Consider the following 25,781-nt stretch of genomic DNA (forward strand, 5'->3'; position numbering starts at 1 on the left):
TTGTAATTAAATATTTTTTTTAGAGGTACTTTTTAAACTTTTTAAGAACTAGTTCTTTTAACTAGCTATCTAGTTCTTTATTTTCTCAATACGAAGTCTGTGATAGTCATTTTATCTATCCACAATTTATTGTGTAAACTTGACTTTTATCTAAAAAAAAAAAACCAACAGGTCTATTTCTTGCCCTGTTCCTCTCAGTTGAAATTACATTCCGAATTGGGCGGTAGTTTCATAAAAAAGATGGCCTATTAAAAAATGTTTTATTTGTGTATGTATATATGTATTATTAAGTTTATTTGAATAAAAAATATTTATTATTATTATAACTTGATTATTTGTTATTTAGTGTTTTAATTTGTAAGATTTTTGCAATTTCTTAAGTAGCACAAGTTTATTAAAATACACAATACATACATTTAGGTGGGAGAGGGATTGTTAGTAATGGAGACTGAGAATCCCATTGCTAACAACCATGCCAATCAGGGTCGACCCTCCTCGCGGTTCCCCCTGAAATTATCATGGTTAATTCCTGATGAATTCATGATGGGCCTAACTAGTTTTCATTCTCACCTATCACTCTTCACTGGTGCTCCCGCCAGTATGAACCGTTAGCGCAGGCAGGTTACCCATACCATTTTCACCCATAAAATACATACATTTAGACATATAATATTTTTCATAATTATTTATTTAGATTTTTTTTGGTTATAAAACATCTGAATTTTGGGTATTTTTTTCCAGAAAGAAGTGTTACTTGCAAGAGTCGTGCTTTGTAATGGTGCCAAATAAGGATAATTCTCTGGAAGGTATAATTTCAGGTAAGAATGGCAATTTATATATTTTTTGATTTTTTATTTTGTTAGTTCTGTGTTCTTTATAATAAGCGACTACTGCAACAAAACACTACACAAGTGCACAAAATAAGGAAACTTGAGACAAGACCTTATATCGTTCTATCAGGAGAGGTTTGAGTCCTACAGTAAAAAGTTTCCTACAGTTAATTCTATGCTGGGAGCACACGGTATGAAAATCGATATATAGATTATTACCAATAACAATAATTACAGGTAAAAATAAACAACAAAAAGAGAAAAAATCAATACATTTTGTTATATATGCACACCTTCAGCGAGATGTACCTATATAGCGCTGATTTTCAGGCGGCCCCTTACCTCATTCAACTTTAGCATTCATGCAGGTCGCCAATACCCATTTTTCAGTTAGAAGACTTAATACACTGATCAAAAAAAAAAAAAAAAATAAACTCTGAATAGAAGATGATCACAATTGACAATGACATTATCATCTCTCTCTTTATTTAAGAGTTTCCTCTTGTCGGTGCAACTAATTCATGCATCTTCTTCCAGCCAGCTCTATCCCAGGCCATATCCTTGACCTCCCTATACGACATGACACCTAGTGTTTCTTTTATCTGTCCCATGTAGTTACTCCTCGGTCTTCCTTTTTAAGAGCATAGTAGAAGGAAAAATAGAGGGAAAAAAGAGGAAGAGGAAGTCCGAGGACTAACTACATTATCATTATAAAAATAAAAAAAAAGTGAAGCGCCATGTACACATATATGGTGCGTTAAATCTGGTAATGAATGGTGCTCGGCAGCCAGGCGATGGCGCAGTCGGCGCGGCCGGGCGCGTGGGAGGCGCGGCTGGAGGCGCTGGCGGCCGCAGTCAGCTCCCACACGCGCCGCATGCGCCGCACCGGCAGCGCCCAGGTCGACAAGAACGAGGTACGCGCTCTACAGCGTACACCTCTCTCCAACCACTTCCCAGCTTCCAATGTCTTGTTGCAGGGGAAAGGATTGTTAGCAATGGGTTTTGAGCAGCCCCATTGCTAGCAATGTGCCCTAATAGGTCGACCTCCACGTGGTTCCCCCTGGAAACCATCGTGAACAATTCTCGTTGAATTCGTCACGATGGACTAACTGATTGCTGCTTCATCCTCACCTATTGTCCTTCACTGTTGTCCCGCCGGTGTATACCGATAGCGCAGTATGGGGTTACCATTCCATTGTCACCCATTAAAAAAAATATTTTGTTTCCGGGTCCCAGCTATCTTCTATCGACTGAATCCTTCTTTACTGCTCCAAACTTCCCTGCTTTTAACTTCCATTACTCTGATTTTTGCTTGCTAAATTACTCGCTTCCATTATTCAACATCCTGGTTCCGGATTCCAAGTTATTGTTTTCCGTTCTTAGCCTTCTGATCCTAGGTTCCAACATTCTGATTCTCCTTCCAACTTTTCATCGTCGCTCCCAACTCCCAAATCCCAGTTTCAACTTCATGGCTTCAGCTTCCAACTCTAATATCATTTACCTTACCTACCTTTGCATTATATAAAATAGAATCTTTATGAGTAGGTACGATAAACATAAAATATGTTCATAATCATAAAACATTTTCGTTGCCTAAACTACCCTCACGTTACTTGGCGTTGATGTTACAAAGTAGATACATTTCATTTCATTTTTGTACTGTCTATTTTGATGTAAAAAACTAACATTGGTGGGTGGCGATTGTCATTTATTTGTTTCACAGAATAACTAGTGTACTTTCTTTATTTTTCTGGTCTGATCTTAAGATTTAATATGTTCTAGTTGTTAAGCCATCACGTTGTGTGAGATCTATGTGTATACTTGAATCGTGCTGTATGTATCGAATCAGTTGTATAAAAATAAATATTATTATTATTATTATTTTCTCGTCATTTTCTGTTCTTAGATTCCAACTTTCTGATTACCACTCTTAATTCTCTGCTTTTAATTTTCATTCTCTCTTTCTTCGTACTTTCTGATCCTCTCTCCCATTTATTTATCTCCCGTTCTTAATTACCTGCTTCTCACTTCCGACTTCCCGTTTTTTCCTAGTGCTCTGCTACTTGTACCAGGGGTCAGCAACTTTTTCAGTCGAAATATTCAAAAATTACAATTGGCAAAATTTTAAAGTTATGGAGCCACAAAAATGTTTCATACCAACAATAATAGATAATAAATATAGTATTTGCATAAATAAAGTTTAGTGCCTAATCCTCGTTAATTGATTCAGTATGATATTTTATTATAAAATAAATATTATTTGTGTACGGAACTAAAGAGTCGCAGTTTCACATCCAAAGAGCTGCACATAGCTCACGAGTTACAGGTTGCCGACCCCTGACCTAATACCATTCTATAACATCAACATCATCATATCAGCTTTTAACTGTCCACTGCTGAACATAAGCCTCCCTTTGGGGGTTTTGCCAGTAGTTACCACGCTTGGCAGGCGGGTTGGCAACCGCAGTTAGGCTTTTAGAGATGTTTTAAGAGGGACGTTGCTACGTATCTCTCAACCTCCCTTAGTCGCCTCTTACGACACTCACGGAAAAGGAAGGGGTGGCCTATTCTATGCTGGGACCATACGTCAAAACTATGTTAACTACTTAATAGGAAAAACCTCAAAATAATGGACAATAATGGGTCATTGTCCATTAAACAAACATTTATATACAATAGGAGCCACAGACAGCCCTCTATGTCGAGGCTGTTTCGACGCCGAAGAAACGGCTGCTCACGTAATCCTGTAGCTTATCAACGTTTAGAAATCCTCGAAACGGTGAGGTCGCTCCGTGAGGCCTGTGAAGATTCCAGGAAGCTTCTGTGCTTCTGGACGAAGTTGGGTTGGCTGTACTAGCCACGACTCATACGCACAACGGCCCAAATGACAGGCTAAGCGCGGAAAATAGAGTCCTATTTACATTATATTACAGTTGCCACGCTTGGCAGCTGTAACATATAGAGTATAAATACCAGTTGTAATTGTATGGCAGGTGGTACGCAAACTCGGCGAGTTGTTTGCCTTACGCCACACCCTCAACGTGGAGTCGGATCTGCTGGACACGCCGGACTTCTACTGGGAGCAGGAGGAGCTGGAGCGCCTCTACTCCAGCACCGTCGCGTACTTCACCATACCGAGGAGGACCAGGGTTAGTTCAATAATAATAATTGTGTTCGCATGGTTGTGTTTCGGTTTGAAGGGTGGGATATGACGTGAATTTACAGGGTACAGAGGAACAACACCTGAGTCCTCAGGAATAGCAACGCATGAGGGTATCATGGGTGAAACAGTATACTCTGTTATGTCCATGGTACTGCTCATGTCTATAGGCGACGGTTACCACTTTCCATCAGGTGGGCCGTCAGCTTGTTTGCCATTCTAAGTTGTATAAGTCAATTCTCAAATGTTGGCAGTCACATGCACACGAGTGGTAGTGGAATTAAACAAAATAATCAACTAATCGGTGACAATAATGAGAAACGAGGATGTAGTCAAGTAATACATTCTCAATTGTCATTTCTCTCTGGTATCATCCGTTATAGTCCATGGGTTCAGAGGGGAAAGGACTACCAGTCTCATTCCTAGCAATATTACTACATATTACCCTATCAGGTCAACCATCATCTGCTGAAACGATCATGCTGAATTCCAGGTATATTCTTCACGATGGGCTAACTCTTTTTATTCTCACCTATCATCCCTCACTGGCGCCCTGCCTGTGTATACCGTTAGTGCAGGAGGGGTTACCATTCCATTATTATTCATTAAAAAACCCATGGGTCCAGGGGGAAAGGGATTGTTAGTAATGGAGACTAAGAATCCCATTGCTAGCAATACACCCAACCAGGTCGACCTCGCGGTTCCTCCTGGAAACTATCATGATTAATTCCAGATGAATTCATCATGATGGGCTAACTGGCCTGTTTGCATCCTCATCGATCATCATTCATTGGTGCTCCGCCAGTGTATCCCGTTAGCGCAGGCGGGGTTACCATTCCATTTTCATCCATAAAAAAAACCCATGGGTCCAATGTGTACCTCAGCCATCATTATGAATTAATAAAAAAATATTTCTATATGCTACCTGTGTTTTCGATCTAAATTGTAACTTCCGCCCAGGTTCTGAACGAGCGGCTGGCCCACTGTGTGGAACTGTTGGAGCTGCTGTCCTCGTGGGCGGCGGACAGGCACCACGTGCGGCTCGAGTGGATGGTGATCGCTCTCATCCTGGCTGAGGTCTGCTTCGAGCTGATGCACTTCTACGAGAGGTACGCCATCAGGCACGCTGATGTTCTCACCTAGTTGCTGGTGGGTGCGGCCTTCGGGGATGATGACTTGGAGTACGCTGTGTTTTGAGTTGGTTAAATAATCTTAGACACTTATTAATGTAATAAACTAGCGTAGTCCCGCGGATCTGCTTGAATAACGTTAACAGTAATAGTATCTCAGTAATATTTCAGTAACATATATATAAAAAAAAGATTATGTACTCTCAGATATGTCTTTGTACATAATTGAAAGCTTCGCTCTGTCCTGGAGTGGGCATAAGACAGTTCTGTGCTGGGTATGGCCCATCTGGCCCCACTGAAATACACTTATGCAAGTGAAGATGCAGTCGGAGTTATTCATGTTTTAACCAACTCAAAATCTGTTATGCCTGGTAATGGGAATTATATGTGATATATTAGTAATACATAATATAATTATGTTATATTGTTCCTGTAAAAGTGATTGTATTTTAAGTGTATGTAAAATTGTATAATGTATGTGTAGTGTAATTAATTTTGTAGTATATTTATTATATTGTATGTTTTTTTAATGGATGAAAATGGAATGGTAACAACATTTGTACTATCGGTTTTTGTCGGCGAGGTACTAGGCGAGCATGAAATCGAGTTAGTTGGTCCATCGTGACGAATTAACAAGGAGACTTTGTACAAAAGTCGATTGCTTGGGCACCTCTGTCCCATTCGTGTTTCTACCGTGAAGCAGTTGTGTTTGCATGGCTGTGTTTCGGTTTGAAGAGTGGGATATGGCGTGAATTTACAGGGTACAGAAGAATAATATCTAAGTCCTCAGGAATGGCAACGCATGGGGGGTATCATGGGCGAAACAGTATACTCTGTTATGTCCATGGTACTGCTCGTGTCTATAGGCGACGGTTACCACTTTCTATCAGGTGGGCCGTCAGCTTGTTTGCCATTCTAAGTTGTATAAAAAAAATTACCACGATGGTTTTTTTTTAATGGATGATAATGGAATGGTAACCCCTTCTACGCTATCGGTATACACAGGTGGGGCACCAGTGAGGGATGATTGGTGAAGATGATAAGGCAAGTCAGTTAGCCTATCGTGGCGAATTTAACGATAAATTAGTCACGATGGTTTCCAGTGGGAATCGCGTGGAGATCAACCTGATAAGGTATATTGATAGCAATGGGGACTAACTTCCCCATTACTAACAATCCCTTCCCCCCTACCACGAGGGTTTCCCAGGGGTTAAGAAGATCAACCTGATAGCAGTGTGAACTAACCTCCCCCAACAGTGTGGAAAGGGATTGTTAACAATGGAGTTTGACAGCTCCATTGCTAGCAATATGCCCTCCTATTAAGTTGACCTCCATGTGGTTCCCCCTGGAAACCATCGTGAACAATTCTTGTTGAATTCGTCACGATGGGCCAACTGACCTGCTTCATCCTCACCTATCATCCTTCACTGGTGCCCCGCCGGTGTGTACCGATAGCGCGGATTGGGTTACCATTCCATTATCACCCATTAAAAAAAAAACTTCTTCCAACAACTTGTTCTCCCCAGTGAGCAGTGATGGTTGAGGATGAAGCTGTTTGTAGATTTCATTGCATTTTAAAGCAGTTATTTTGTCAATTTATGCATTATGCTTCCTGTTAGACACAAGTGTGCCATATTTATTATATTTAATAGTAAATAAAAAAAAATATATATACTAATTGTGCATGGGGGAATTAGAATAACTAATATATTAAGATTAATACTTTATTATTATTATTATTTGTTAATTATATGTAAGACATTTGTAATATAATAAATTTTTGTAACACATATGACTCTATATGCCTATAATATAATTTTATTTTTTTATTTATTTTCTACTTCGTGTTGTGTTTTTAATTATTTGTGTAGTTTTACGAATAAAAATAAGCAGTAGTTAGATAGATAGATACGATAAACACTTTATTTGAGCCATTTATGACACATGTAAATTAATTTATGAGTCCTCAGTAATGGCAACGCATGGGGGGTATCATGGGCGAAACAGTGTACTCTGTTATGTTCATGCTACTGCTCATGTCTATAGGCGACGGTTACCACTTTCCATCAGGTGGGCCGTCAGCTTGTTTGCCATATAAAAAAAATTGTTGTATAAAAAAAATTATAGAATCAAATTAATTACACTTTCTTTTTTAATGTAAAACAAAAGATAAAGTATGGAAATATGTTTTCACCAAGTGTGTCGCAGTGACCCAAATAGGCTACAGCTCAGTGATAGTTTTGCTTAAAAGCAAAGCACTGATTTTCAGCTGCAACCTGAAGTTAGCAATACGTAGAATCTAATATCGAAATAATATGTTATTTCAACTATATATTTTTTAAGCTACGCCCTAAGTATATATTTTTATACTTTGTAAACATATGTATATAAACTTATTTAGTTGTGATTTAAATTTATTTATTAAATACAAAAATGTTTTGTTATGAAATAAATAAATAAATGTTTTCAAATATGTATATTTTATTGATCGAGGTATCTGAATGTGGTCGATTTTAGGATGTCATTTCTCTAAATCTATCTTTAAAAATTTAAATTTGATTTTATAACACAATAATTATTCTAAGGACCATATCGTCATAGTCGTAGAATACTGACGGATCTGACGAAGATAACATATAAAGATCCGTCAGTATTCTACGACTATGACGATATATAGATCCGTCAGTATTCTACGATTATGACGAAATAATTTATTAAATATGAGATATATTTTTAATGCATTCATATAAAAAAATATTATAATTTTTCACGTAACTATGTGTTAATGATGTGCGTTTGCGTTTTGATGATGAACGGATGATATGATGATGACGATGATGATGAATAAATACACCTAGTATTTGAAGCGGTTTAACTAGGGCAAATAAAAATAAATTATTTTGAAGCGTTAATGTACCTAATATAAATTTGATATACAGCGCTGAAGGTTGTTTTGCAAGTAAGGTTACAGTTTGAAACCTGAAAGGTCATGTAAATTTCTCCTGCGTTATGATTGGCGTTCTCGCGATGTCGTGATGAGCGACTCTTGTGGCTGGTTTTTTTTATGAGTGAAAATGGTATGGTAACCCCGCCTGCGCTAACGGGATACGCTGGCGGAGCACCAGTGAAGGGTGATAGATGAGAATGAAAACAGACCAGTTAGCCCATCATGATGAATTCATCAGGAATTAACCATGATAGTTTCCAGGGAGAACCGCGTGGAGGTCGACCTGGTTGGGTATATTGCTAGCAATGGGATTCTCAGTCTCCATTACTAACAATCTCTTTCCCCCTCTTGTGACTGGTTGATGTTGTGTGTGATCGTCTATTAATGACTTAGCAGTCGCTTTACCGCTGAAAACGCTTCATCATACGTAGCAGTGATGAATATTCATGACATATTGTTAATGCTTTAAGACTATGAAATTAAAGTTTTTTTTTAATGGATGATAATGGAATGGTAACCTCGCCTGTGCTATCGGTATACGCTGGCGGGGCACCAGTGAGGGATGATAGGTGAGAATGAAAAGACAGGTCAGTTAGCCCATCGTGGTGAATACACGTGGAATTCAGCACGATGATATTTCCAGGGGAGACCACGTGGAGGTCGACCTGATAGGGTATATTGCTAGCAATAAAACTGGCATTACTAACAATCCCTTCCCCCCATTTAAAGAATTAGATTAACAGATAGATTTAGAGAAATCGTACCTGAGAATCGATTCCGTTGTCCTGTCTAAATTCTATTTTTTTTTCTTTTTTTTTTTCCTAAAAACAGCTCTTTCTTGCATGGTTGTTTTTCGGTTTGAAAGGTGAGAGGTGACAGTAAAGTTACTGGTCATTCTCGACTTCAGATCTTCATGTCACAAGGGTTGTTAAGACAAGAGTGATCTGGTGTTGGAGGTGTTCATGGGCTGGGTAGTCACCATAAGGCGGGCCGTATAAATAAATACTCTTAAATATAATACACAGTTCCATTTGGTTCCAAACTACATAAACAAAGATTATACTGCGGATAAGCAATTGATAGACATAACTAAATACATATTATATGTCCCGTGTGGTCCCGGCATAGAATAGGCCACCCCTTCCTTTCCCATGGTGTCGACTACTAAAGGAGGACGAGGGATGGGCAGCAGCGTTCTTTTTTTTTATACAACTTAGAATGGCAAACAAGCTGACGGCCCACCTGATGTGAAGTGATTGCTTGGATACCTCTGTTCCATTCGTGTTTCAACCGTGAAACAGTTGTGTTTGCATGGCTGTGTTTCGGTTTGAAGGGTGGGATATGGCGTGAATTTACTGGGTACAGAGGAATAACATCTGAGTCCTTAGGAATGGCAATGCATGCGGGTATCATGGGCGTAACAGTATACTCTGTTATGTCCATGGCACCGCTCATGTCTATAGGCGACGGTTACCATTTTCCATCAGGTGGGCCGTCAGCTTGTTTGCCATTGTAAGTTGTATAAAAAAATGTAATTGGTAGATCGTACAGGGTTTCGTCAGTAAACAGTAGATCTTGGGTCTAGTCAAGTTGGCCACCCCTGCAGTATACCACCACGGTTGTCTTTAGTTTGTTTTTATGGGTGATAATGGAATGGTAACCCCACCCGCGCTATCGGTATACACCGGCGGGGCACCAGTGAAGGATGATAGGTGACGATGAAGGCAGGTCAGTTAGCCCATCGTGACGAATACAACAAGAATTGTTCACGATGGTTTCCAGGGGGAACTACGTGGAGGTCAACCTAATAGGACATATTGCTAGCAATGGGGCTGTCAAACTCCATTGCCAACAATCCCTTTCCCCCGGTTGTCTTTAGTTATATGCGATGCTTCAAAGTCATCCTTTTACAGAAAGAAAACCACTCATCCTTTCATTGTCTGATGCAGGAGTCATACTCGGGAACGCCCCAGAGGCTTCGACCGTCCTACCTTTACCAGCGAACTGGAAGAGAATCTATTCCAAGACTTATCAATAGTGGACACGTAGGGGAATATTAAGAGAACGTGTTTTAAGTGTTGCGTGTTCAAAATATTATCAAGGACTATCTTAGTGCATGAAGAGAGAATGGCAACCCCACGTGCTAATGGTTTAGTGAGGGATGAGTTTTTAATATACATGAATTTACTGGGTACGGAGGAATAACACCTGAGTCGTCAGGAATGGCAACGCATGGGGGGTATCATGGGCGAAACAGTATACTCTGTTATGTCCATGGTACTGCTCATGTCTGTAGGCGACGGTTATCACTTTCCATTAGGAGGGCCGTTAGCTCGTTTGCCCTCTAAGTTGTATACAAAAAAATGTGTAAATGGAATGGTAACCCCGCATGCGCTATCGGTATACACTGGCGGGGCACCAGTTGCAGATGATGGGTGAGGATGAAAGCAGATAAGTTGGCTCATAGTGATGAATTCTGCTAGAATCCATCACGGTGGTTTCCATGTAAAACCGCGTGGAGGTCGACATGATGGGATACGTTACATACTAGCCATGGGGCTAATAGACTTTATTAACCCTCTGACCCCGTATTGTTTCGCCTCATTTCCGCACTTTGCTTTGACAACAAATAGCAGTACGGGATGCACGCTCAGAGGGTTACAATCCTTGTGATGATAGGTGAGGATGAAGCCAGACCAGTTGGTTTAACGTGAAGAATTAACCATTATACATTCCAGGGAGGGAGGCCACGTAGAGGTCGATCTGATGTGGTATTTTTTTTTTAATGGAAGACAGTGAAATGGTTACCCTTCCTGTGCTATCAGCATACACTGATAGGGCACCAGTGAAGGGTGATAGGTGAGGATGAAGCAGGTCAGTTGGCCCATCGTGACGAATTCAACAAGAATTGTTCACGATGGTTTTCAGGGGGAACCACGGGGAGGTCGACCTAATAGGTCGTATTGCTAGCAATGGGGTTGTCAAACTCCATTGCTAGCAATCCCTCCCCTTCTATCGACGATCTTCATGGCGCAGTGGCTGTGCTTTGTATATCTGAGGTCCCGTGTTCGAATCTCTGTCCCGCCATTTTGTTATATGATATTTTCTATATTTGCCCATTCATGACTGGTTCTTAATGGGTGATAATGGAATGGTATACGCTGGCGGGGCACCAGTGAGGGGTGATAGGTGACGGTGAAAGCAGGTCAGTTAGCCCATCGTGACGAATTCAACAGGAATTATTCACGATGGTTTCCAGTAGGAACCACGTGGAGGTCGACCTGATAAGGCATATTGCTAGCAATGGGGCTGTCAAACTCTATTGCTAACAATCCCTTTCCCCCCGCTCATGGTTAGGTAAGGTATATATGAAGTGTCGGTAGGTTTAGTGTTAAAATGATTGGTTTTAATGTAATAAATACCGGTTTAATTTATCTCTGACGGTCCCACTAGTGTCTACAGCTTGCGCTCAGCGAGCCGAGGCGCGCATTCAGCTTCGCGCCGCGTCACAGCCGCTCATGATTAAGGATCACGAATTGATCCTGAAACTAGTCTAGCTTTCTCTAGCTAATTATACTAATAATAGGATCTTCATCGTGCCTCTAATCAAACTGTTCATAATTACTCCTCACCATCCAAAGGTTGCCTGCAAGAGATCGCTCTCAGCGATAAAGTCGCCCATTGTTCTCTCATTGTGATTATTTCTTGTAATTGTTTATATCTATAATAAGTTTACTATTGTAATCTTTTGGAGGAAACAATAAAGAGTATCTATCTATCTATCTGTCTATACGTAAGCTAAACCGGCAGTTATTATATTAAAATATAATATGTCCTTTGTAAAACCAAATGTTTGCTAAACTCTTAACAATAAAATTGATTTGTGTATATAGAATAAAAATAAATAATTAATAATGTTGTAATAAAAAAAAAAATAGAATCATGTACAATACTTTTATTTGTCCCGTGTCGGTCCCAACATAGATTAGGCCGCCCCTTTATTTCCCATGGGTGTCGTAAGAGGCGATTAAGGCAGGGCGAGGGATGGGCAGCAGCGTCCCTCTTAAAACGTATCCAAAAACCAACCAACCAACCAACCAAAAGCTTGGTAAGTACTGGTAAAATCCCCCAAGAAGGAGACTCATGACCAGCAGTGGACAGTTAATGGCTGACATAACATTGATGATATACTCGTCACATCGAAATACAGCCATGACAAGGCAACAGCTTCATGACAGTAATACGAATGGGCTAGACATACCCACTCAAAGAAGCAACAGCTGAGTTCTTGCCCGTTCTTTTTAGCTGAAATTGCGTTCTGAATGGGTGGCAATGAAAAAAAAAAATGACTATTCAAAAATTACTATACAAAAATTACTATTCAAAACTGACTATTCCAAAATGACTATTCAAAAATTACTTCAAAAATGACTATTCAAAATGACTATCCAAAAATGACTAATCAAAATGACTATCCAAAAATGACTAATCAAAATGACTATTCAAAAATGATTATTCAAAAATGACTTCAAAATGACTATTCAAAATGTCTATTCAAAATGACTATTCAAAAATAACTATTCAAAATGACTATTCAAAAATGATTATTCAAAAATGACTTCAAAATGACTATTCAAAATGACTATTCAAAAATGACTATTCCAAAATGACTATTCAAAAATTACTTCAAAAATGACTATTCAAAAATGATCATTCAAAAATGACTTCAAAATGACTATTCAAAATGACTATTCAAAAATGACTATTCCAAAATGACTATTCAAAAATTACTTCAAAAATGACTATTCAAAAATGATTATTCAAAAATGACTTCAAAATGACTATTCAAAAATGACTATTCAAAATGACTATTCCAAAATGACTATTCAAAATGACTATTCAAAATGACTATCCAAAAATGACTATTCAAAATGACTATTCAAAAATGATTATTCAAAAATTACTTCAAAATGACAATTCAAAAATTACTATGAAAAAGTGACTTCGAAATTACTATTCAAAAATGACTATTCAAAAATTACTTCAAAAATGACTATTCAGAAATTACTTCAAAAATGACTATTCAAAATGACTATTTAAAATGACTATTCAAAATGACTATTCAAAAATTACTGTGAGAAAGTGACTTCGAATTGACTATTCAAAAATGACTATTCAAAAATTACTCCAAAAATGACTATTCAAAAATTACTTCAAAAATGACTATTCAAAATGATTATTCAAAAATGACTATTCAAAATGACTATTCAAAATGACTATTCAAAAATGACTATGAAAAAATGACTTCGAAATGACTATTCAAAAATTACTTCACAAATGACTATTCAAAAATGACTATTCAAAAATTACTTCAAAAATGACTATTCAAAAATTACTTCAAATATGACTATTCAAAAATGCCTAAATCTAAGTTTGCTTGAATTAAAATAATTCTTATCATGAAGATTTATTTGTACATACCTTACTGATGCTTGTATAATGAAATTGTGACTAGACGACGGGATCTACATGGAAGATATTTAAGAAAACATAATAATACAAGGTTTTTTAATAATGATTACCATTATGAAAAATCGATATTTTTAGTTTGTCTATTAGTTTGCATGTTTGTTCCGGTAGCACGCAAAAATTACTGCATCAAATTCGATGCGGTTTTCACCGTTGTATTTCTAAAGGTCCAATTTAAAATCTGGTGTATGCTTCATGTCCATAGGCCATCTAGAAGTAATCTATTTCCTTGGCTTTCCAACAAAGTAGCATCCAAAAGTAATTTTTTTTTATTTCTTTCTATTGATGATAATGGAATGGTAACCCCACCTGCGCTAACGGGATACGCTGGCGGAGCACCAGTGAAGGGTGATAGATGAGAATGAAAACAGGCCAGTTAGCCCATCATGATGAATTCATCAGGAAATAAACATGATAGTTTCCAGAGGTAACCATGTGGAGGTCGACCTCGTTATGTATATTGCTAGTAACGGGATTTTAGTCTCCATCACTAACAATCTTTTTCCCCCCAAAAAGCCAATTAATTGTTTAATAACAAAATAGGACATGTTTTGAAAAAAAAAAAACAATGACAATACCCTCACACGTTCCCGATACAATAACAAAAGAATAAAAGCTACATAAAGGTGCTTGTACGTCGGTGAGTTCTCGTGAACACGACTCGTCCGTCGTGAGGTAACGCCATGCCGCCGGAAATGTTGCCTCCGATGTAGGGTTGCCAACTGTACTGTTACAGACAGATTTTTTTTTATTGGATAAAAATAGAATGGTAACCCCGCATGCGCTATCGGTATACGCTGACGGGGCACCAGTGAGGGATGATAGGTGAGAATTTATAGATAGGCATGTATTTTAAAAAAAAAAATACTGTAAATTAATAAGTTGTGTAATAAGTTTTAAAAATATGTATTTAAAACATTAAATACATAAATTACTGTTAATTTTTCTAAAACACTGTTTAATATTCTTCTCAGACCTAAATATAGTTTATTACCTCCACGTGGTCCCCTCCGAAAACTATCATGCTGAATTCCAAGTGTATTCATTACGATAGGCTTACTGACCTCCCCTTTCATTCTCACTTATCATCACTCAGTGGTGCCCCGCCAGCGTATATCGTAAGCGCAGGCGGGGTTACCATTAAAAAAATATATAGTTTATTTATTGTAAAAAAAGTTGGCAACCCTTCTCCGATGTCCTATATAGGTAGGTACTGAATAGGCACACTTGTATTGAATACGTTAAGGGACTGAAAAAAAAAAAAACAAACTAGGTACTAGTTTGTTTTTTTTTTTGAGCAAATAGAGTAGCAAGTTTGTCTGTGGTATTGTATCGGTATACGCTGACGGGGCACCAGTGAGGGATGATAGGTGAGGATAAAACTAGGGGGTCCACCGTGAAATGTTTTTCGAAATTTCGCGGCCAAATATTACACAAATTTGATGTTAAATTTACATAATCTAATATATGAAATTCTCGTGTCGCGGTGTTTGTTACCAAACTCCTCCGAAACGGCTTTACCGATTTTTATGAAATTTTGTGTGCATATCGGGTAGATCTGAGAATCGGCCAACATCTATTTTTCATATCCCTCAATGATAAGGGTGACCTACTCTTAAATATATATTTCTTTTATTTTTTTGACAATTTTTTTTATATTATTACGATTTAGCATTGAAAAATACATACAAATTCAAATTTTCACGCTTTTACGATCAACCCCTGTTGTTTAATCGCGATTTTTATGTACCGCAATAGGGTTGCAAGATGGCAATCGAATATAATAATTGTAGTACGATAAATTTTCATGTATAGTTCTAGAAATAACGTATATGGTAAAACAACGTTTGCCGAGTCAGCTAGTATATAATATAATTGTTCCCGTTTTCTATAGTTATTGTATATAATATTGAAACTAGTAGCATATAAGCTAACGCTGTGCGTAGCAACTAACGGTGTACCATTTTATAACAATTACTTAGTTATAAAGCTTATTATAGTCAATGTAACGTGAATTGTAATACTGTTGCTGTGCCTAAATGAATAAATAAATAAATAAATATCGTTTAGAAATATTTAAAACAATAAAATAGCGTTCATTTTTACTTTTATGGCAGGATTTATGATGAACAAAATGTTAATCTCCATTTATTGGACCGATTTCGGTGTTTTTTTTTTTATATACAACTTAGAATGGCAAACAAGCTGACGGCTCTCCTGATGGAAAGTGGTAACCGTCGCCTATAGACATGAGCAGTACCATGGACATAATAGAGAAAACTGTTTCGCCCATGATACCCCCATGTGTTGCCATTCCTGAGGACTCCACGTGGAGGTCGACCTGACAGGGTATATAGCTAGCAATATACTAATTATCCCTTTCCCCATTATAGGCCTGTTAAATTTCATTACAAAGCTAAAAAAAACAACCGAATTGACAAGAACCTTCTTTTTGGAATCGCTTTAAAAATCAAAAGCAGGTCAAAACTGTTTAATAATTACCATAACTTACAGGGAAAAAAATTGGTGAATGGGATAGTTAATAATATTGTTAGCAGTCACATTGCTAGCAATCTGTCAGGTCGACCTCCACGCCGTCCACCCTGAAAACCAACATGATTGACAAGTGAACTCATCACGATGAGACAACTCTTAAGTTCCCTCCATGCGGTTCTCCCTAAAAACCATCGTGATTTATGTGTTATTCAGTCCATCACAATGAGCTGACCTAGGAATCTACCATGAAATGAAACTTAATTTCGCGTTATCGTTTATACCTTTGTCCCATTCGTGTTTCAACCGTGAAGCAATTGGAACCAGTTTGAAGGGTGGGATATGGCAGTGAATTTACTGGGTACAGAGGAATAACACCTGAGTCCTCAGGAATGGCAACGCTTGGGGTGTATCATGGGCGAAACAATATACTCTGTTATGTCCACGGTACTACTCATGTCTATAGGCGACGGTTACCACTTTCTATCAGGTGGACCGTCAGTTTTTTTTGTTTGTTTACCTACCACAAACCACAATTTTGAATGTTTTACTCCACGTCGTTTCGTTTAATCAATCGTGTGGGCCGAGAGCCCCAAATTAAATATTTAACCCTTCATAGCAGTTACAATGTCCCACTAGGGGTCAATTTGTACCTGTAACGTGTTATGGTTAAATTAATTTATTCTAAATGAGAACGTGGTTATAAGCACAACCCGTATAACATAATTGGGGTGTTGTCAGTCGACTTCAAAAAAGGATGTTATTAAACGCTCTGTCGTTTATGCGACCCAAAACTATATAAGAAAATTAACTTATATATAAATCTAAAATTTCAATTCGATTATGCTTTGTCAGTAAGTAACCTCCTATTTTTTTAAAACTAGTGGTTGCCCAGTGGTCGAGATTCGACCATAATTTATTTAAATTATAAATTTGAACATTATAACGGTTCTATTGCCAAAGGCTATTTGACATTCAGGAAGACTATAGACATTTTTTTTTTCATTTATTGTGACTTTGGCGAAAGCCATCAGCCAAAAAGTAACAATTACAAGGTAACAGACTATAGACAAATAATGTTAAAGGCAAACAATATTAATCTATTCTCAATCTGACCACAGACCTTAATAATAAATAAAAGAGTATATATGCGTGTGTGTGTCAAATACATTGTAGTGTTTGTAATGTTTTTTTTACTGATTTAATTGTATTTTTTTAGCATATTTAAAGAAAAAGCTATTACCATTCTACATTCCTTCTCTATATAAACTATAAGTGTGCCAAATTTCATACTCCTCCATCTGCGTAAATTTCGTAAAAAGTGGTACAAAGTTTTTGCTTCACGTTTTAATATAAAGATTACCAGAGGGAGATTTTGTACAAAAGTCGATTGCTTGGGTACCTCTGTCCCATTCGTGTTTCAACCGTGAAGCAGTTGTGTTTGCATGGCTGTGTTTCGGTTTGAAGGGTGGGATATGGCGTGAATTTACTGGGTACAGAGGAATAACACCTGAATCCTCAGGAATGGCAACGCATGGGGGGTAACATGGGCAAAACAGTATACTCCGTTATGTCCACAGTACTGCTCATGTCTATAGGCGACGGTTACTACTTTCCATCAGGTGGGCCGTCAGCTTGTTTGCTTCATTCATCATTCATTAAGTAGTATAAAAAAAAAAAAAAAAAAAAAAAAAAAAAAAAAAAAAAAAAAAAAAAAAGATTGATTAACCGTTCTTTATGATTTTTCATTTGCAACCTCACCATTTCCTATCTGTTTGGCCTTCATTATGTTTGCAGTTTACTATCATATAGAAAAAAGTGTTCCAAAAATATGCATGAAAAATACCATTTAATCCTCGGCGTGCGTCAGAACATGTACTAAGCCGTATTTCCTATCAACTACTCGTTTTATTAGATCGATACAGCGCCATTAATTAAAACTTTGGTATTATACGGATCTGATCTAAATTGCACGTAATGCAAATGAGTTCGTTAATGTTTTAATATTTCGCTGCTCATGACTAAGGTATTGGATGGTCACGAAACTTGTCGTCCGTGCTGGACTAAAATATATATATGAAATATATGTCTTGCATTAATTTATAAATTAAATATTGAATCTCACAGAAAGAGCCGACTTCAATTGTTAGTTATTTTGATTTTTTTTTTTTATTTTATTAAAGTTGATTTAATTATAAATTTATATATATTTAAGAAAACATAATATAGTATCCTTAATAAGACCAATGGAAGGCAAAAAGCTAATTCTTAGAAATTTCGTCTGTTTGTTTGTATGTTCTTTCCGTCCCATACATGGTTTTCCTATTCTTGACATCTACGTGTAAGAAGTAGCGGGCGAAAAGCTAGTTTACTAAAATGTACGCGATAAATATTATTTTATTACGTACAAAGTCATCAATTCAGACAAGTGATTCTCTGGTACACGTTTTCTTCCCCTTTTGCGCGTGTCTGTGAGACGGCGTCGAAGTGCGCCTGCGCGATTCCTTCGCACTTTGTTCCAGCCAGTCAGCTGTCAAGCTTCAAGGGTGGTCTAACCCGTGTCACTTCGTTGTATTGTAAAAAAAAAACCAATTCAAATGCCACGTTTTAGGTTAGAATAGAAAAAAATATATATCTTTTATCAATGTTTTAGATTGTCCGCGATTACCGGCGGTTCGGAGTTTTTTTTTCCGTTTACGTCGACCGCAATGCAGTGATTTTTGCATAATAGATAGATAGGACACTGTTTTTTTATTTTAAATTTAATATTACGTGTTTGTTTTGTGAAGAATGAAATGTTTTTGAGAAGAATTTATGAAGATAACTCGTCTGTTTGGAAGGTTGGTAAACATTTTTACTATTGAATAGCTTGAACAACGATTAGCGAGTGTGCTAACGCGAATTGATCTGTATGTTGTACGCGGTACGGTTCAAAATCGTGATATGTTCTTATATTCCTTATGCATAAAGATCAACCAACGAAAATCTGAAGGTAGCTGTACTTGTCATACCTCTATTTTTTTTTTATTGGATGAAAATGTAATGGTAACCCCGCCTGCGCTAACGGGATACGCTGGCGGGGCACCAGTGAAGGGTGATAGATGAGAATGAAAACAGGCCAGTCAGCCCATCATGATGAATTCATCAGGAATTAACAATGATAGTTTCCAGGGAGAACCGCGAGTAGGTCGACCTGGTTGGGTATATTGCTAGCAATAGGATTCTCAGTCTCCATTACTAACAATCCCTTTCCCCCCGTCATACCTCTATTGCCCATGTTTTGTGTGTAGGTACAGCTACCTCAAACGAACTAACATACCATTTTTCTTAAACGAATTACTTAACTAGTAAACTGCCCTGGCTTCACACGGGTGCAATTGGGATGGCTTTTTTTAACCCTTCTTTGCATAATGGTGGAAATTTCCATCATAACATTGAATGCCGAAAAATTATATAAAAGAACAAGTTCACTTTAAGTTGATCGTGTCTGAATACCTTTTTAATGTCCATTGCAGAAATAAAAACATAGCTGTCAAATTTATTATTTTAACCATTTTTCCTTTAATTTTAAATATGAATTATATCACCTTGATTTTTATCGATAAAAAAAATCATGCAAAGAAGAGTTAATGGGTGTTAATGGAATGGTAGCCCCGCCTGCCCTATTGGTATACGCTGGCGGGGCACCAGGGGAGATATAATAGGTGAAAGAAAGTAGTGCAGTTAGCCCATCGTAACGAATTCAACAAGAATTAACCACAATGGTTTCCAGGGGGAACAGCGTGGAGGTCGACCTGCTAGGAGTATATTGCTAGCTGTGAGGCTGTTAGATCCCATTACTAACAATTCCTTTCTCCCCACTCCCCCCCGGCATAAGGAAACTAGGTACTAACGGGGAGAAAGGATTTGTTAGTAATAGGATTTAATTTCCCTATAACTAGCAATACACCGTATCAGGTCGACCTTCACGCGGTTTCTCCAGGAAACTATCGTGATTAATTCTAGCGGAATTCGTCACGATTGGCTAACGGACCTGCTTTCATCTACACCTAGTATCTCTCACTGGTATCCCGCCAGCGTATACCGATAATGCAGATGGGGTTACCATTTCATTAATACCTATTAAAGGGGGGAAAGGGATTCTTAGTAATGAGGTCTAATAGCCTCGTTGCTAGCAATTGACCCTCTCAGGTCGACCTCCACGCGGTTCCCCCTGGAAACCATCATGTTTAACTCTTGTCGAATTCATCATGGTGGGCCAACTAACCTGCATTCATTCTCACCTATCATCTGTCACTGGTGCCTCGTCGATGTATACCGATAGCACGGGCGGGGTTACCAATCCATTTTCATCTATTAAAAAAAAATACCTATTAAAAAAAACTAGATACTAAATGGTCTTTGTCTTTTTCTCAATGTCCTCTACCCAAAGGTTGTCTGGAAGAGATTGCTGAGCGATAAGGCCGCCTTTTGTATCGCTTCTCATTAATATTTACTGTATTTGTTATTTCTCTTTTTACTTGGTGCAATAAAGTGTAAATAAATAAATAAATAAATAAATGGTTGCACAGGTTACACAGGTGAGTCATATAAAACTGTTGTACATAGTGAATTTACAACGATATTTTACTAAATGCACATTTATTTGGATACATACGTTCAATGTATAGTTTGGCTGTACACAAACTATATCCTTGCTCGTTTAAAAAAAAATACATAAAACAGGAATTCATTTAGAATCGGTCTGATTTATAATCGGTCGGGTTTCTCCGAGATTTAGTTTTTTTTTGTTCTGAACTATTAAAGTCGAGCTGCAGCGGAGGTGGCACGTTCTACCATCTAAACAAAGGTCAGGAATTAGGGTACCGTGGAGCACGTATTAGATTGTCATACTAATATTGTAAACTGACTTTATCCGCAAGTTTATTCCCGTATTTTATAATAAATAAACATTAATATAATAAAAAATATTCGAGATAAATATCTCAAATAATTTTTTGTTATTTTTTTATACATTTAACGCCATCTAGTATCGAGTAGAGTCAAGTACGACTATGCGGTCGTTTCTGAAGTGTCATTTCCCTAAATCTATTTTAAATTGATAGTTTTGAGAAATTACTGTTTTACGGACTATCATAAATTAAATTTAGAATTATTTTGATCTAAATTTATTAGAAATCTACGGAGTGCTCAGTCCTTATCTTCGTTTGAAGGACAAGTCGAATCCCATTTTCTTTCACTGCAGTTACTCGTTTTTATCGTTTCTGACAATTGTTTCGACTTCATCTGAAAACCAAATTTTGACGTTTTGGTGATTTGCCAAACGTCAAAATAACGCAAAAACAGTTAATTTCCCATTACATATGTAACGGGAAATTAATATCGAATAAAAATGAATATGAGTTTATTAAAAATAAAAATAATAAGATTAACTGAGTCTCAATTTAAGCGGAAAAACTAAGATACGATTATTTATTCAAATTCCACCTGATTTTAAATGTGTAACAATAGCTAATGCTATTTGTGTGCTGTAAGTGATGCAAATCTACCTACGTCTACATCTACACTAATATTAATAAGAGGAAAGATTTGTATTTGTGTGTGTATGTATGTTTGTAATGAATAAACTCAAAAACTACTATGCCGATTAGAAAAATTCTTTCACCATTAGAAAGCTACATTCACCCTGAGTGACATAGGCATATATTTATTGCTAGAATAGATTATAGATCCTTACTAAAACTCTAGTAACGTAATTCTAGATGTAAAAAAATGCTATAAAATATCTTTCTAGAAAACTATTGGTGATAGAACAAAAGTATGTTCTACAATATTGAAGAAAATATCAATAACTACAAAAAACTTCGCGATACTATATGTCCAACTATTATCGTTATGTCGCTATGAAATTACATATATATCTATATACAATCTATCCATGTTTATACGGAATTCATATTGAATTTACGGTTCTACCTTTGTCCAGCGAGCCAGGTAACTGCCGTGCCCACCGTAACCTTTGTCAGGGCATTGTTAGCCATAACAGGTTCGACCCTCGGTTGTGCACATTTGTTGTGCTCTGTTTTGACTAGCTTCTAAACTCATACCATGGAAGCTGTAAATTATGCTTACACCATTTAAAATTATTAAAATTATATACAGCATATTTCTTTTATGCAACTTAGAATGGCAAACAAGCTGACTGTACACCTGATGGAAAGTGGTAACCGTCGCCTATAGACATGAGCAGTACCATGGACATAACAGAGTATACTGTTTCGCCCATGATACCCCCCATGCGTTGCCATTCCTGAGGACTCAGGTGTTATTCCTCTGTACCCTGTAAATTCACGCCATATCTCACCCTTCAAACCGATTCAAAACACAACCATGCAAACACAACTGTTTCTACGGTTGACTAAGAGAGGGTGAGGGATGGGCAGCGGCGTCCTTCTTAAAACATCTCGAAAGCCTAACTGCGGTTGTCAATCCGTCGAAGCCTGGCAACTATTGGCACCCCCCCCCACCCCCCAAGGGAATGGTTATGTTCAGCAGTGATCAGTTAAAGGCTGATATGATGATGACGAGCTTTATTGTCCAGTTTTGGAATTATGCTTTTGAAAATCGGTTAAAAATTGATAACATACTTTAAACCCTCTTGTGCCACCTACATACTTCTATAGATAGATAGATAGATACTCTTTATTACCAGTAATATATATACCGAACCGATACGACAACATAACCTTCAAGAAAAGAGTATATTCCTTTTTAAAAGGTCGGCAGCACACCTGCAATGCCGTAGGTGTTGTGGGTGATCATGGGCGGCGGTAGTCACTTACCATCAGGTGAGCCGCAAGCTCGTTTGCCCCCTATGATGTAAAAAAAAGGATATGTTCTCCTTTAACCAATCTGTAAGAGACTGCCTTAGCGATAAGACCGTCTTTTATACCTCTATATGTATACTTTAATCTGTACTTTAAGTTACTGTATTTCAGTTAAATTGTTTATATGTCATTATTGTTTATTTTTATGTTTTTAGTGCAATAAAGAGTTAAATAAATAAATAAACTCAGAAGTCGATGTCAGAGCAAGTCAAATAAATGCTTATAGGCAATTAGGTGACGTAACGTCATCATGAAAACGGAAACGTTACGTTCAATGAATTTCAAGTTAAATGTACTGAAAGATGATAAAGTTGGAAGCGAATTATAAATCAATTTAGGCAGTTTAGATGACAAGATATCTATTTTAATGGCACAAGCAACCAACTTTACACGGCGAGGCTCGCTCGTGACGTCCATTACTGAGGTATAAAACGTATATACTAAAATGTAGTTAGTTTGTAAGAATTATTTGCGACTGCAAATATTTGACGATTGACTACTATTATCATTAGTGGATGTACTATAATCATTAATTAATGAAATACATATTTTTTTTTACAAAGGAACCTATAATTTTAATGTAACGGTGAATTAAAGAAAGTCAAAAAAATTTTTTTGCAACTTAGACTGGCAAACAAGCTGACGGCTCACCTGTTGGAAAGTGATAACTGTCGCCTATAGAAATAAGCAGTACTATGGACATAACAGAGTATACTGTTTCGCCCATGATACTCCCCATGTGTTGCCATTCCTGTGGACTCAGGTGTTTTTCCTCAGTACCCTGTAAATTCACGCCATATCCCACGCTTCAAACCGAAACACAGCCATGCAAACACAACTGCTCCACGGTAGAAACACGAATGAAATACGGTGAAAATTTTGAAATTATAAGCGTTTCTTGTGATTTCATTAAATATAATTACGATTTCAGTGTTGAATTCGAATTTACAAGGCAAATAATATTTCGTGCAACGCCCGCCGTCTGGCAACTGATTTTTAGAAAGAGTCAAGAGAGACTGTCCATTCGAATTTCATAATAGTTGACTTAATTTTATTATTACTTCTAATAGGTATCGTGATGTTGTATTTAAAATATTTATTTTATTTATTCATTAGTACATATATGTGTACATGGCGAACTTAATGCTAAAAGCATTCTCTCCCAGTCAACCATAGGGAAGTGTCAGAATACTCGAATGCGGTGCTAGTTATTATTGATATACGTACACACTAAAATTACATATATAAATAACAAATTTACATACACATATATAAAATATTTAATTCAATAAATTTTATTCCTTCAAATCAAGCAATTTGACTGTTGTTTACTTTAAAAAAAACAGTTTGCAATATTTTATATTGGTGTGAGCACTAGCTGCTAGTTTAATGTACAGTTTTAATAGGGAATTAAAGTCACTATTTTAATAATTTATTAATTATTGAATAATTAAATAATTTATTAAATTAATAATGAATTTAATCATACATGTTTTTTATGAGAATTGACAGCTGTACATTTTTTTATTAGAGCCAAAGTAAAAATTTTAAATTTAAATCTTCTTTATTAAAATAGACTTGTTTATAAGCACTTTTAAATATTTTTTTTTATGAATGCAGGGTAAGAAAGGTTGTTATTTGTTAAGAAAAGTCGGCAAGAAACTCAACAGTTACTCTTTTAAATCTCTGTTAACATTATGACTGTATTTACTATGTCTAAAATTACATGGTCGTTAAAAAGCCCGTACATGATCCACTAACATCATGCACGCTTGTCATTCAAGTAATCGTTTAGTGTGCAACAGGTTTTGTTCAATAAATGATAATAATTTTGAATTTATTAAAAGGCAAATCCAAAATATTCTACGATATTTTATTTTTATAACATTTAATGCCCATTCTCATATAAGGCTTTTTAACTTCTGACAGTCGAAAATTTCACTATTGCCATTCCACCTCAATGGAACAGCTCCAGACGGTTGCGTGAGCCGCCGCCACCCCCCTGTCTGGGTCTCCCCCCGGCCCCTCCCCTTCAGCCCGCACAATGGCAGTAACTCATTTGTATTTGCCCAATAACGATTTATTCAATGTCATAAGTACTTAAAGCTTTTATTTAAAATATTAAAGTTGTATTTTATGTAAAATATGTAATTTGGTATTTTCTTAAGAACACTGGCTGTTTCTTGCGATTTTCTCTGGGCGAACATGTGCCGATTTCCGTAGGGAAATGTTTGGCTAACTTGCTGAAAGTTCCGCTTCTGATCCTGGGATGGGCGCCAGATAATTCCATGATGGGCATGGCCTATCTGGCTCCCCCCTTTAAATACGCCTATGCTCTCCATAGTCCAAATATTTATTTACTAAGTCTACAAAATAATATTCCGAAGCAGAAACCAGAAGTGTGACTTCTCGATAGAACTTTAATATTTCGACAATTCTATTTTTAAACTCATGATGTTCCACTATTGAGTAAAGGTCTCCCCCATGGGGGGAAAGAGATCGTTAGCAATGGAGTTTGACAGCCCCATTGCTAGCAATATGCCCTATTATGTCGACCTCCACGTGCTTCCCCCTGGAAACCATCGTGAGCAATTCTTGTTGAATTCGTCACGATGGGCTAACTGACCTGCTTCATCTTCATCTATCATCCTTCACTGGCGCCCCGCCGGCGTATACCGATAGCGCGGGTGGGGTTGCTATTTCATTATCACCTATAAAAAAAAGGTCTCCCCCATCTCTTTTCAAAACTTAAGAGCTTCTTCTTGTCGGTGCAGCTAATTCATTCATTCTCTTCCAGCCAGCTCT

General features: G+C 37.2%; 2 protein-coding genes across 2 annotated transcripts in view; both read left to right on the forward strand.

Moving 5' to 3' along the window:
- Positions 1–741: 741 nt before the first annotated feature.
- LOC128200884 (required for meiotic nuclear division protein 1 homolog) lies at positions 742–12,019 on the forward strand (the record flags this gene model as incomplete). Its single annotated transcript, XM_052895705.1, is given in 6 exon segments — positions 742–800; positions 803–818; positions 1,618–1,744; positions 3,824–3,979; positions 4,951–5,099; positions 10,017–12,019. Coding segments are annotated over 6 exon segments (607 nt in total), but the record flags the coding sequence as incomplete, so codon positions are not given.
- Positions 12,020–18,907: 6,888 nt separating this feature from the next.
- Positions 18,908–25,781, forward strand: part of LOC113519368 (GAS2-like protein pickled eggs) — a 195,721-nt gene continuing 188,847 nt past the window's right edge. Inside the window, exon 1 of the mRNA XM_052895736.1 lies at positions 18,908–18,929. The gene's annotated coding sequence lies outside the window, so the exon portion shown is untranslated. The remainder of the gene's footprint in view (positions 18,930–25,781) is intronic.

This window comes from Galleria mellonella, unplaced genomic scaffold, assembly GCF_026898425.1.
Source record: "Galleria mellonella isolate WM207_F2 unplaced genomic scaffold, CSIRO_AGI_GalMel_v1 utg3070, whole genome shotgun sequence".
In the NCBI taxonomy this organism is placed as follows: domain Eukaryota; kingdom Metazoa; phylum Arthropoda; class Insecta; order Lepidoptera; family Pyralidae; genus Galleria; species Galleria mellonella.